This window comes from Haliotis rubra, unplaced genomic scaffold (assembly GCF_003918875.1).
Source record: "Haliotis rubra isolate DU_JTF1 unplaced genomic scaffold, ASM391887v1 Scf478, whole genome shotgun sequence".
NCBI classification, from domain to species: Eukaryota; Metazoa; Mollusca; class Gastropoda; order Lepetellida; family Haliotidae; genus Haliotis; species Haliotis rubra.
In genome coordinates, this window is record NW_025767166.1 from 707,716 (window position 1) to 720,668 (window position 12,953).

Consider the following 12,953-nt stretch of genomic DNA (forward strand, 5'->3'; position numbering starts at 1 on the left):
AAGGTAGTGTAACAACCATCTCATAGATAGACAAGGTAGTGTAACAACCCTCTCATAGATAGACAAGGTAGTGTAACAACCATCTCATAGATAGACAAGGTAGTGTAACAACCATCTCATAGATAGACAAGGTAGTGTAACAACCATCTCATAGATAGGCAAGGTAGTGTAACAACCATCTCATAGATAGGCAAGGTAGTGTAACGACTCTCTCATAGATAGACAAGGTAGTGTAACAACCCTCTCATAGATAGGCAAGGTAGTGTAACAACCATCTCATAGATAGACAAGGTAGTGTAACGTAACAACCATCTCATAGATAGGCAAGGTAGTGTAACAACCATCTCATAGATAGACAAGGTAGTGTAACAACTCTCTCATAGATAGACAAGGTAGTGTAACAACCATCTCATAGATAGGCAAGGTAGTGTAACAACCATCTCATAGATAGACAAGGTAGTGTAACAACCATCTCATAGATAGACAAGGTAGTGTAACAACTCTCTCATAGACTGACAAGGTAGTGTAACAACCATCTCATAGATAGGCAAGGTAGTGTAACAGCCATCTCATAGATAGGCAAGGTAGTGTAACAACCATCTCATAGATAGACAAGGTAGTGTAATAACTCTCTCATAGATAGACAAGGTAGTGTAACAACCCTGAACATAACTTGGAAGCAGCCCATGAATAATACCTAACTTTGTGTATTGTGTGAGAAAATTAAAATTGAATTTTATCGCATAATTTTTGTATGATATTATCGATAACACATTTTTCAACATTAACATTTTTTTCTGTCGACGACATTTCCGATCGTCAATCGTTTAAGTCAGCCCAAGAGATCACTGCATGTATGGTTATGGTGCTGACTTGTCTGGAACCACAATACTGGCAAGTCAGGGATTCGAACCCAGGACTAGTCGGCTCAGTACTCACATAATCTAACACACGTGATGCCCTGATCCCTGACCTGCTCATTATGGTTACTTGTTTTCCAGGGCTGCTACCAGGCTATCTGGGACATCATCAACGACAACAGCAACATCATAATCGGCGTTGGAGTTGGTGTCGTTGTTGTGGAGGTAAGCTGTAAACGTGTACTGGTCATTCGGAGGTTTAAAATGACCTTCACACCTGTCTGATAGCAAATGTTTAGTTATAATTAATGTTAATGATAGGGTCTGGGTGAATATTGTTTTCAACCCCGCACTTAGCATGAAATTCGCTGCATTAACCAGATCCTGGTTTGGTTGGGTACTAAGGTTGAGGTTGGAGGATGGGGGATGGGGGGTGGGGGATGGGGGTTGGGGGATGGAGGATGGAGGTTGGGGATGGAGGTTGGGGATGGAGGTTGGGGTGTGGAGCTTGGAGGTTGGAGGATGGAGGATGGAGGTTGGAGGTTGGAGGCTGGAGGTTGGAGGTTGGAGGTTGGTGGTTAGAGGATGGAGGTTGGGGTTGGAGGATGGAGGTTTGGAGGATGGGGGTGGAGGATGGGGATGGAGGTTGGGGCTGGAGGTTGGAGGTTGGTGGATGGGGATGGAGGTTGGGGATGGAGGATGGAGGTTGGAGGATGGAGGATGGAGGATGGAGGCTGGGGATGGAGGATGGAGGCTGGGGTTGGGAGGATGGAGGATGGGGATGGGGATAGAGGATGGAGGTTGGGGGTTGGGGTTGGGGGGATGGAGGATGGAGGATTGAGGTTGGGGGATGGAGGTTGGGGATGGAGGATGGGGATGGAGGATGGGGTTGGGGATGGGGGTTTGGGGATGGGGTTTGGGGGTTGGAGGCTTGCAAAAGGGGGTTCGGGGTTACAGAACAGTTCATAGTTAAGGACCTACGATGAGCCTCAACATTGGCTTCGAATACCAGATTTATTGTTATAAGGGATGTTGCCTATATTAAATTTTACATATTAACATGACAAATGCAGCAGTTTGGGCGAACCTGACACAGTCAGGCTGTATTATTATTGTTATTGTCATTATTCAGTACCATACACCTGCTTGGTACAGTTCTACTGCCTCTGTTACTAGCGATCTACGTCCAGCATCAGGCTGGCAACCCCTGATCATACTAGACTACTGGTTTAAGCGGAGTGAAGACCACCTCACTCACTCGCTCACCCAGCCATTCACTCACTCACTCACTGTTTTCTTCCGCAGCTCCTGATGATCATCTTCGCCTGTATAGTGTGCTGTAAGGAGAAGAAGAAAAACGATGATTATGATTATGACTACTAATACAACTACTACAACGTCATCGTCATCATCATGAACAGCAGCTTCATCATGTTCTGTACTTCATCAACGTTTCAGCATTCTTTAACGATCTGACTAGTGCATATGAGTGTCCGTGCGTCCATTGGAAGAGGACAGACCCAGTCAGGACCGGGCTGAGAAAGTGTTCACTCGATGGTCGTTCTGTTTTACTTGTGTTTGTGCTTATGTTGTCATAAGAGGCGACTAACGAGATCGGGTAATCAGACTCGCTGACACATGTCATCGAATCCTAATCCTAGACCGATGCTCCTGCTGTTGATCACTGGATTGTCTGACCCGGCCTTGGTTATGTACAAACCGCCGCCATATAGCTGGAACATTGCTGAGACCGGCGTTAAACAACAATCAAACCAAACCTTCTGTTATCAAGTGTTCCTGGGGATTGTGGGTTAGACGTCTTGTCCAGCAGCCCCCTGCTTGTCGTAACAGGTGACCAGGATGGAGAGGTTTGGCACGGTGACTCGGATGATTGCGTATCTTCACACAATGACGATGTGGGTTGTTGCCCACAGTATCAATCACCTGATTGTCTGGTCCAGACTCGATTAGTAACAGACCGCCGACCTTGTTGCTGGAATATCACAGTGTACGGCGTTGACTACAAACCAACAAACGCAACTGTTACAATATATACCTGGTTGGAACGCGACCAAATATATCACTTGTTGTCAGAACGTTATTTAAAGAAGCTGTACAGGAGTCGTGTTGGCGCATGATGGCTGCCGCTCTTGAAGCAGAGGGCCGGACTGTCGACCGAGTGTCCCCGCTATAGTGCGGTTATGGGTCCTATACAGAAGTACGTGATTTGCTCCCATGTATGTTGCTATACTGAAGTATCCTGTTAATTGGGTTAATGTAACCTGTATATACTGTATATACAAAATAGTTTCGCTATTTCGCAAATGAAAACAATTAACAAATTATCCATAAGCATCGATGTTTTCCCCATAATTGATCGCACGTGCAGGAAAGCCCGGATGTAACAATATTCAAGGTATTTAAGCAGTTTCCTGTGATGCCCAAGTTAAGCTCGCATAAATAACATATGGAACAGACATAGTTTTTACATTTCCTGATCGACCTCAGCATTTTGCAGGCGGGTTTTTTGTGTCAAGTGTTTGAAATCCTATTTTCTACGTCTGCGATCTTGTCTATTCTATTTTTTATAATTCTAGAGTGTGACGCATCACAAAACAATGTACCGTGTCCCTTGTGCACTGAGATAAAGTCATGTGTTTATATATGAAACATTATCAGTTTGAGATGCGAGTTTCATACACTTTTGCATGTTCTGTCTCGGGGTGCATATTGTCGTATGCTGCTGCTTGATATCGATGCTCATTATGTCAACCACTGGTCCAGACTATGTCGGCTTTCTGAATGTGGAGTTAAACAATTATCAACGAAACAAACATGTTTCCCTTGTTTATATATTATATTGTTGTATCACCGGAAGTGTGGCTCCCTTCCTTCTCTGTATCCTCTACTGTCTACATGTACCGACGTGAGATCCCCCGGTATCTGTGATATATGTGTATATGCCAAGAATTGAACCATCCAATCAACATCGTCCACCGCAATATAAGGATCGGAAAGACACGGAGGTCTTCAGAACTATAATATTAAATATCTGATTTTAAGGATACTTTACCAAACCACCAAACAGCATTACCCGGCACCGTAGTTCTACTTTATATGGCGGGAGTTTGTGTTTGTATCACATCACGACTTTCTATTATGCAGAATTTATTCACTATATTTTTACATTCTGTTGTTAATTTTTTGTACTGTAAAATAAGTAAAATGTTTCCATATATTCTCTGTTTGTTTTGTATATTCCTAAATCTGGATGCCCAACTGAAGACACAGAACCCCCACCCCCACCCTTTCGAGCTCGGCTCAATGCTTATTGTAAGGGTGACGGGATTGGCTCGATACCTTGGTTGATGCAAGTCATCGTATCCTGCCTGTGCAGATCGTTGCTCTTGATATCTACCACTGGATTGTTTGCTCCAGACTTCAAAATATCAGTTCCAAGTATCGATAAGATATATTGTTCTGTTCTGTTTGATTGGCTGATTGCTGAACGACTTTTTTATTGCTATTATGAGGGTATACTACGCTGCAGTATCAATAATTATGTTAATAATGAATTCGTTCCTACGTGTATTATTCCTGACTCAGTACTGCAGCTTCTAAATGCCCCTCGAAGAAATTCTTGGAGACGTAGCCAACCATGAACAGACTTGCTTGACCACAATGTTCCGATCTGTATCCAAACGTCGCTATTATTTGCATACGTTTCCCGTTCATCCATCTTATCCATAACCACGACGACCTCTGAAGATCCGGGTTAGATGGTCTTCAGCAGCAGTTGCTTGTCGTAAGAGGCGACTAAGGAGATCGGGTGGTCAGGCTCGCTGACTTGGCTGATGCATGACGCTGTATCATAATGTGTGCAGACCGATGCTCGTGATATCAATCACTGAATTGTCTGGTCCAGGCTCGATTATTTACAGACCGCTGTCATATAGCTGGAATATTGATGCATGCGGCTTTAAACAAGCAAAAAAATATATATATGAACATAGTCGCTACACGGTCACATATCTGAGAGCAGAAAAAAAAACAACAATCTATAAGACCTCCAGAATCGGTTCCCAAACACCCCAAACGTTTTGATACAGAGGGTATACAGGGTGTCGAGCGTTCAGTCACTGGTTGTCTGGTACTGGGTATTTTCAGGGGTCCGTGATGAGACTGGAATATGGCAGCTACAGTGATAAACAATAATTACTCCCTGTATTGAGTCCACCAGAAGCGATGTGTCGATGAAAGCACGCGACCTGGGTGTCTTCTACACGTGACCGGCTGCATCCGGCGGATCTCGTACCTGTATTCTTGAGGTTAAACCTTTTGATACAAACAGCCCAGTTATTATTATTATTATAGGATATTTATATAGCGCACATATCCACGCACTAGTGCATGCTCAAGGTAGCATGGTAGGTATACTCACTAGTACCATGATCACATACACCAGTCACTGCTGTACAGACCTGCTAGCTGCCAGGAATCAGATACCATGTGGACTTGTTTGTGTTTGTAGTTGAACACATTCCATATCAATACATCGACGAAAAGTGCGTGCGTGCGTGCGTGCGTGTGTGTGTACCTTGACCTCCTTCCATTACATGGTGACCGACCTGTCTGACGACTGGATGTATCTGTAGGACCAATATGGAGAAGCACAAGCGGTGGACACCACTGGATTATGTTCACTGGTGGATCCTGGTTTGGTTAGAGGAGGATTTTACAGACGCTTTTCTTGTTTTATCAGTACACACTCTGCTAAAGGAAAGAGACATAAAGGTAGAAAGAAATCGAAACCGGAGTTTTGTTGATACTCATGGAAGTTGAATTCCGAATATGAATTTGTCATGTCTGCAAGCATCGGGAGTGATTTGTAGAATAAACTACGGCAAACTATGTCTAAAAAGTGTGTGAAAAGCCTTAACACGTCCTGACTGACAACGGCCTTTGGTGGAACCACGACATTCAGTGACTACACAATGCCATTTAGAAAGTGGTCAGATGTAACATATGTTACATTTGGGATTACACTTTCTTAGTAAAGCACAGATTCTAGAACGTTTGTTGCCATGGCAATGCTTAGATGTTTTTGCAAAGCAAACAGCCAGAGTGCCTGCCTGCCTGTCCCTCTGTCAGTATCTCTATGTGTCTGTGTTTGACGCCCATCACGATGAAACACAGATTCGATGAGAAGAATAGTGTTGGGACAAAACTTGAAGATAGCAAAATTTATGGTCAGGCTTTAATCTAACAAAAGAAATGTTATCCGGACATTATGGACGCCTACTATTTCAACAAACTATTGCCATGTTATTATTTATCCAGTTTTAAATGGATACAATTTCAAATTATAAATCTACGTTTAAGTAAAGTTGTGAATTTTTGTGATCCTTATCAAAGTGTGAGTAGTATAAATAAACAACCACACAAGATCAAGTATTAAAGACTACAATTTACTGTAACACACAGGTTTATGTCTATATTCGTATAAAGCAATAAAGTGGGTGTGGCAGCAGTAATGAGAAACATGCCCTTCAAAATGTCTCTGTGCAATCTGGAATGTCAAGCATTACACTGCCGTATGATTTGAAATAGAAAAATGTGAGTTCTTGAATCCAGAATACGTTGGAAGCCGGCAGGAATTCTCCGGGTACGTTGTCACTTGATAAGAAAGGAAGATAAATGTTACATCGAAACGAACGTGAATCGGTACAGCCAGTCTTCTGGAAACAGCCCCATCCCGAAACCTCGAGAACGATCAATTCTGTCATGTTTGCTAACAACCAAGCGAGGTAACTACTCCTGTTAAAATCACGCCACAACCTTTCAGATTTCACAGCCTTTCATGTAATGATCCTGAGAAACTATGCACATATTCGAATGACATTTCACACTGAAATCCACGCTTCCTCCTACATGTTGATTTGTAACACTACATATCAAATTCAAATGTTATAAAAGCATATTCCAAACTGTGAAACAGATACAAAATAACCAAAGGAAATATGTATCCTCCAGAACGCAATTTGTAAAGGAATTCGCTAGCCCCGGTCTCGTTTCACACTGAATACAGAATCTTCTTAATTCATCAAACTTAAGTGTCTTTTGAACGTTTAAGCAATTTTCACCATGTGCTGCAATGGTATTGAAAACATTTTAAACATACAACCAAAACTACAATTATCAACACATATCACTCTAGACTTGTCAACAAGCAAAACTTGATGCAGGATATTTTATGATGTGTATTGTGTAAGCTTGGTTTCATATGAACTATTCTACTTTTGTCGATACACAATCTGATGACGCCATTCCGCGACATCTGTAGACCAGGGGATTCATGCACTGTGTTCTGTCCTATGGTATTAAGTACCACACACTTCAGTATACGCCCTCAGTACACGCCACTGTCCTGTCCTATGTTGGTAGAATGTACCACACACATCAGTATACGCCCTCAATACACGCCGCTGTCCTATGTTGGTATAATGTTCCACACATTTCAGTAATCGCCCTAAATACATGCCACTGTCCTATGTTTACCACACTCTTTAGTATACGCCCTCAATACATGCCACTGTTCTGTCCTATGCTGGCATAATGTACCACACTCTTTAGTATACGCCCTCAATACACGCCACTGTTCTGTCCTATGTTGGTATAATGTGCCACACTCTTTAGTATACGCCCTCAATACACGCCACTGTTCTGTCCTACGCTGGCATAATGTACCACACTCTTCAGTATACGCCCTCAATACACGCCACTGTCCTGTCCTATGTTGGTATAATGTACCACACACTTCAGAATACGCCCTCAATACACGCCACTGTCCTGTCCTTTGTTGGTATAAACTACCACACACTTCAGTATGCGCCCTCAATACACGCCACCGTTCTGTCCTATGTTGGTATAATGTACCACACACATCAGTATACGCCCTCAATACACGTCACTGTTCTGTCCTGTGTTGGTATAATGTACCACACACTTCAGTATACGCCCTCAATACATTTCTGTCCTATGCTAGAATAATGTCCGAAAGTGAACCACATACATCTGCACACAATTTAATATAAGCAAATCTTTCTTGTCAGTGTTAAGAGAAAATGGAGAGCACAGCAGAATGTCAAATACTGTTGCGATGGTGGAAGTCGACGGAGGATCAACACTGAACATCTCTTGTTGTGTAAATGTCATCTGAAACTGATTTTCTCGCTCCTCTGTTCACGAGTAAGTGGTACACGTCTTCATGATCGAAACACGTAGCTAACATGGCTGGGGTCATCCCGTTCTGTCCCATACTTTTGATGTCCGCAATGTAATGTGAAAGGACATGCTTGACCATCTCTAACAGTCCCCCGATACAGGCCAAATGGAGGATGTTGTTACCATGGTGATCCAATAGCCCCACAGTGCCACCTACACTCACAAGAAGGTCAAGGACATCTCTGTGTCCCCTCATTGCCGCCAACATCAGTGGCGTCCTCCCGTGCTCTCCCCTGCTGTTCACGTCCACTATGTTCTTAGAGACAACGAAGTTCACAATCTTCACGTTTCTTCCAAAACAGGCCAGGTGAAGTATGTTGTTACCGTCGTCATCCACTAGTGCCATAACGGCTCCTTTGTTGACAAGCAAATCAAACACCTCGTGATGTCCCTTCGTTGCCGCCAACATCAGCGGCGTCCGTCCACTCTGTTCTCTACTGTTGACGTCGATGATGTCGTATGAGAGGATATCCTTCACTATCGTCATATGCTGCCCAATACAAGCCAGATGGAGGATGTTGTTGCCGTCACCATCTACTAGTGACACATCGCATCCTTTACTCAGAAGGAGATCAAAGACCTCTTTATGTCCATTCTTTGCTGCAACCATCAAAGGTGTTGTCTCGCAATGTCCTCTACTGTTGAGGTTCACGAAGTCCTTCTTAATGACATGCTTCACTATCTTCACATGCCCACCCATACAGGCCACATGAAGGATGTTGTTACCGTCGTCATCTGGCAGTGACACGTCACATCCTTTACTGACCAGTAGGTCCAGCACGTCTCTGTGGCCCTTGTAGGCTGCCTTCTGTACAGGTGTCCTCCCGCGGTGCCTGCTGTTGATGTCAACTCGACCCTCAAACAGGAGTTGTCTCACCTTGTCGAATTTTCCCAGTCTGCAGGCATCATGGAGGGCAGTATCATCACGTGATGCATCTCGCAAGCTCGGTCGATATTGTTTTACTCAGGTCAATAAAAACCTATATCGACCTCTACAAGAGTCTATAATGTTATATTATCAGATCAATATCACGACTGGTGACCACGTAATGGGAATCGAACTATTGTCTGCGGTGTGATGACAGAAATGTTATATATGATTTTAATAATTCTCCAGTGTTGGTTCAGATGCCTCGTTATTCATTCTAAAATCTACAAAGGTTCAAATGTGAAATTTCTTATACACAACCAGTAAGGCCCAAAAGGTTTTCTTGAGTTTTGAATTGTCCAGGCAGGTTTAGGGATTGTTCAGGAAATGACGGTCAGGTTCATATGTGAAAATAACTCTTTAGTAATTTACTTTGATTGGTTAATTCCAATTAGACTCGCTCACAATATCTTTTTCCCGTTTGTAACAAACATCAGACAAGCGCTGAACTGAGGACTTTGGCTTTTCATGATATTTTTCAAATTTGAGAATTTGCATTTAAAGACAAAATTTGGCTTTCTTTCACATGTAGGTAATTAAAATAAATTAATATATGTTTCTCACCGACATAGACAACCACTTACATGAATGTCTGTAATATACTTAACAGTACAGTGTTCTCTTAAGTGGAGGGAACGTGTCAATATATTGTATTACCATAGCAATGCCTTTATGATGTCATTACGCAGGTGCTGTCGCCATTCCGTTTGATTGGCCGAAACTGTGCCAGCATGAGATGACCTACACTATTGCAGGCAAGACTCCAACACGTCAAACTGCTATCACCATGCTAGACACTATCACCGCCAATACTGGGAGGATGATACCTCTTCTAGCAGCCTGTATTCAGAAAAGAACGATCGAATAAGTGTGTGTGTTTAAGGTCACCCACTACCAATGTATGAACAGAGGTATATTTGTTTATTGTAAACGCACGCAGGTTCACGCATTTAATAAGTGCACGCACTGTAAAGAACAAACGCAGGATATAAACACGTACTCTTAATGCATATGGCTCTTTAATGGTTCTGTCTAAAACTTGGCGAGTTAATTAACTCTTATATAATACTTGAATGTCAGCAACAAGAGACATAACAAACCCGGACACATGATCACTTGAATTGCGAACAGTCGTTCCTAGAGAGGCAGTGTAGTAGAAGTGTGTCTAATCCCTTGGGATGACTTCACCTGTAGGCTGTATTGTGACATTCCCAATGGTGGTTGCCATGGACACGACATACACAACCCGTAAGAGAAAATCTTAGAACCTGCTTCAAGACTTACAGCTCATGACGTACTCACAAAACAAACACATTTTTCGTCATTCCAATGAATATCAACCACCTTAACATATACACAAGGAAATGTTTGTGTACTGAAGAAAAAAACTGTTTGTACCGTCCATAAGTTCTTCAAATAAAATGTGTTTAAACTCATGCTGTTTAAAGGGGAATATAAATTTCACTTGCAATTCAGTGATACTGAACACTGGAAGGGCGGACACCACAAATGTTCTTCACATGATGTATCCATGTGAGGAATGGAACCCGAGTCTTCAGCATGTGTAGCGAAAGCTTCAACCTCTAGGCTAGCCCTTCCGCCCGAATCCCGAAACTCATCCTTGGTATGTAATATGTTTTGGTTTGGTTTGGTTGGTTTGGTTTTAGTTTTACGCTGCACTCAGCAATATTCCAGCTATATAGTGGTGGTCTGTAAATAATCGAGGCTGGACCAGACAATCCCGTGATCAAGAACATGAGCATCGATCTACGCATTTAGGATGCCCGACCACCCGATCCCGTTAGTCGCCCCTTACTACAAGCATGGGTTGCTGAAGATCAGTTCTAGTCCGGATCTTCACTGGTAATGTAATATATAGAACGATATAGACAACATACATAGTGAAAACACATGACACATTTTCAAAAATAAAATTTTTATACTTTGTAACGACGTTCCAAGCAAGCCTGACCAACCGATCGCGTTCACCTTATAAAGGAGCAAGCATTATGTCTGATAGAGAATAAAAACGTGTTATGCATTCATGTTCGTGCAACTTCTTAATACCTTTCAAGAACGTAGTGCCTAGATTGCATTACATTGACAAAGCTTTGTTGTTCACGCGTTTTATCACAACCTATATATAACCGTTTACACAGCTACCTGTGGAGTACAATGTGCATTCATTATGCTGTTAGTGGTGTATTGATAACCAGTAGCCTTCATACAGTTACGTACGCATATATCGGATCACCATGAATATGTCCACACCTTCCTGTTAAAATCTCTCAGTGAAGTTGAGTATCGGGTTAGTCTATCTTGCGATAATATAAGCTGAGTGCTGAGTACGATTAAACACAGGCGTTCTGAGTAAACTGAAACAAAAACAATACATGCTATTCTCAGTCGTGACTTCTTTTTTCTATTAAAAAAAAACAACCATGGGTTCAACATACATGGAATGGTGTTGGCAACAGGGCGGATATAGGTTTTTGAGAAGGGGGTGGGGGTGGGGACACTCTTGAGAAAGTGGGGGTGCACACTTCATTTGAGTTTCAATGGTTATTTAATAAACTTATAAACTTTCAGGACAAAAAAAACGGGGAGGGGGTGTGCGCGTTGATTTTGGACACGTGTCATTACTTAATCGGACCGTGACAATGTCACGTTATAAGTCACCTTCCAGTACGACCATAAAGTAAACACCTTGTATATTGAACGGGAGCCTTACAAGCGGGTTATGTGACTGGTGACAGGGACGAACTACTGCACAAACCCAATTGGTTCTTACCTGGTCAGTACCACACGCATGTTGTCATTTGTTCGCAAAGCTTGCATGACATCCAGCTTTGTTCCATGTGAAGTAGGCACTTCTACTTTAGGCATCTCACTTTACATGACACTTGCTGGAGTCTATACACATGAATAATGTACTGCACCGAATTCGTTCAACACAGATCACAACCATGCGTTAAAGAGACGAAACTTTATTGCAAGTATAAGCAGTGTAAACGGTAAACATCAAGACAACTAAATGAATGGAAAACAATACTTCAAAACTGGTCATAACTGTCTGCTTATGTAAGAATAGAAGATAATACTTCATTTTCGAATCGTAAACGTTGGCTAAAAGGTAAATGAACGTATACTATAATCCATAAATTATGTTTAAAAATCCATAAGAATATAATAAACGACATACATAAAAATAAGTATCCAATATAAACGTGGGGAAGCATTTGTTTATGGCATATGCTTATAGTTGCATTTATTGCTGCTTAAACAGACAGGTCGTCGAAGAAACATAGAATATTTAAAGTCAATATGCTTCGAATAAATGTTTTGCTAAAAAAGCTCATTAAAGATAAATCAACTTTCATTTGACGTAAACATAAACAACCTTTGTTGGAGCTTTTAAAGTATTTTCAGTATTTCCTTTCCAAGTTATTTTAGAGTTTATGATAGCGCCTAGATACTTGTAACTATTAACATTTTTCAATTCTTCATTTTTGATTGAAAGCAGGGTGAGGTTGTAATATAGATTTCCTGCAAACTTCACATCTGCAAACTTCTATAAAGAAATCAAAGCCAAAATAGAAGAATTAGATAATGATAAAATTATAATCTGTGGTGATTGGAATCTAGTGCTTGATGCTGAAATAGATACATTCAACTACAAACATATAACAATCCAAGTGCCAGAAAAGAATTGCTAGGAATTGTTGATTTCTTTGACTTGAAAGATGCATGGAGGGAATCCCACCCAGAGGTAAAAAGGTACACCTGGCGACAGCCAAAGCCTATAAAACAGGCGCGCCTAGACTTTTTCATGATATCGCTGAATATATTAAATTCTGTTTCTGAAAGTGAAAGGCTTCTGG

At 41.8% G+C, this 12,953-nt stretch overlaps 1 protein-coding gene across 1 annotated transcript; it reads right to left on the reverse strand.

The window, feature by feature from the left end:
- Window positions 1–986: 986 nt before the first annotated feature.
- Window positions 987–11,958, reverse strand: LOC124290901 (serine/threonine-protein phosphatase 6 regulatory ankyrin repeat subunit B-like). The gene is made up of 3 exons (XM_046727742.1): window positions 11,864–11,958; window positions 8,150–9,040; window positions 987–1,512 (listed from the first exon to the last, which is right to left on the reverse strand). Exons 1-3 carry the CDS (start codon window positions 11,956–11,958, stop codon window positions 987–989), a joined length of 1,512 nt encoding a protein of 503 aa, XP_046583698.1.
- Window positions 11,959–12,953: the final 995 nt, after the last annotated feature.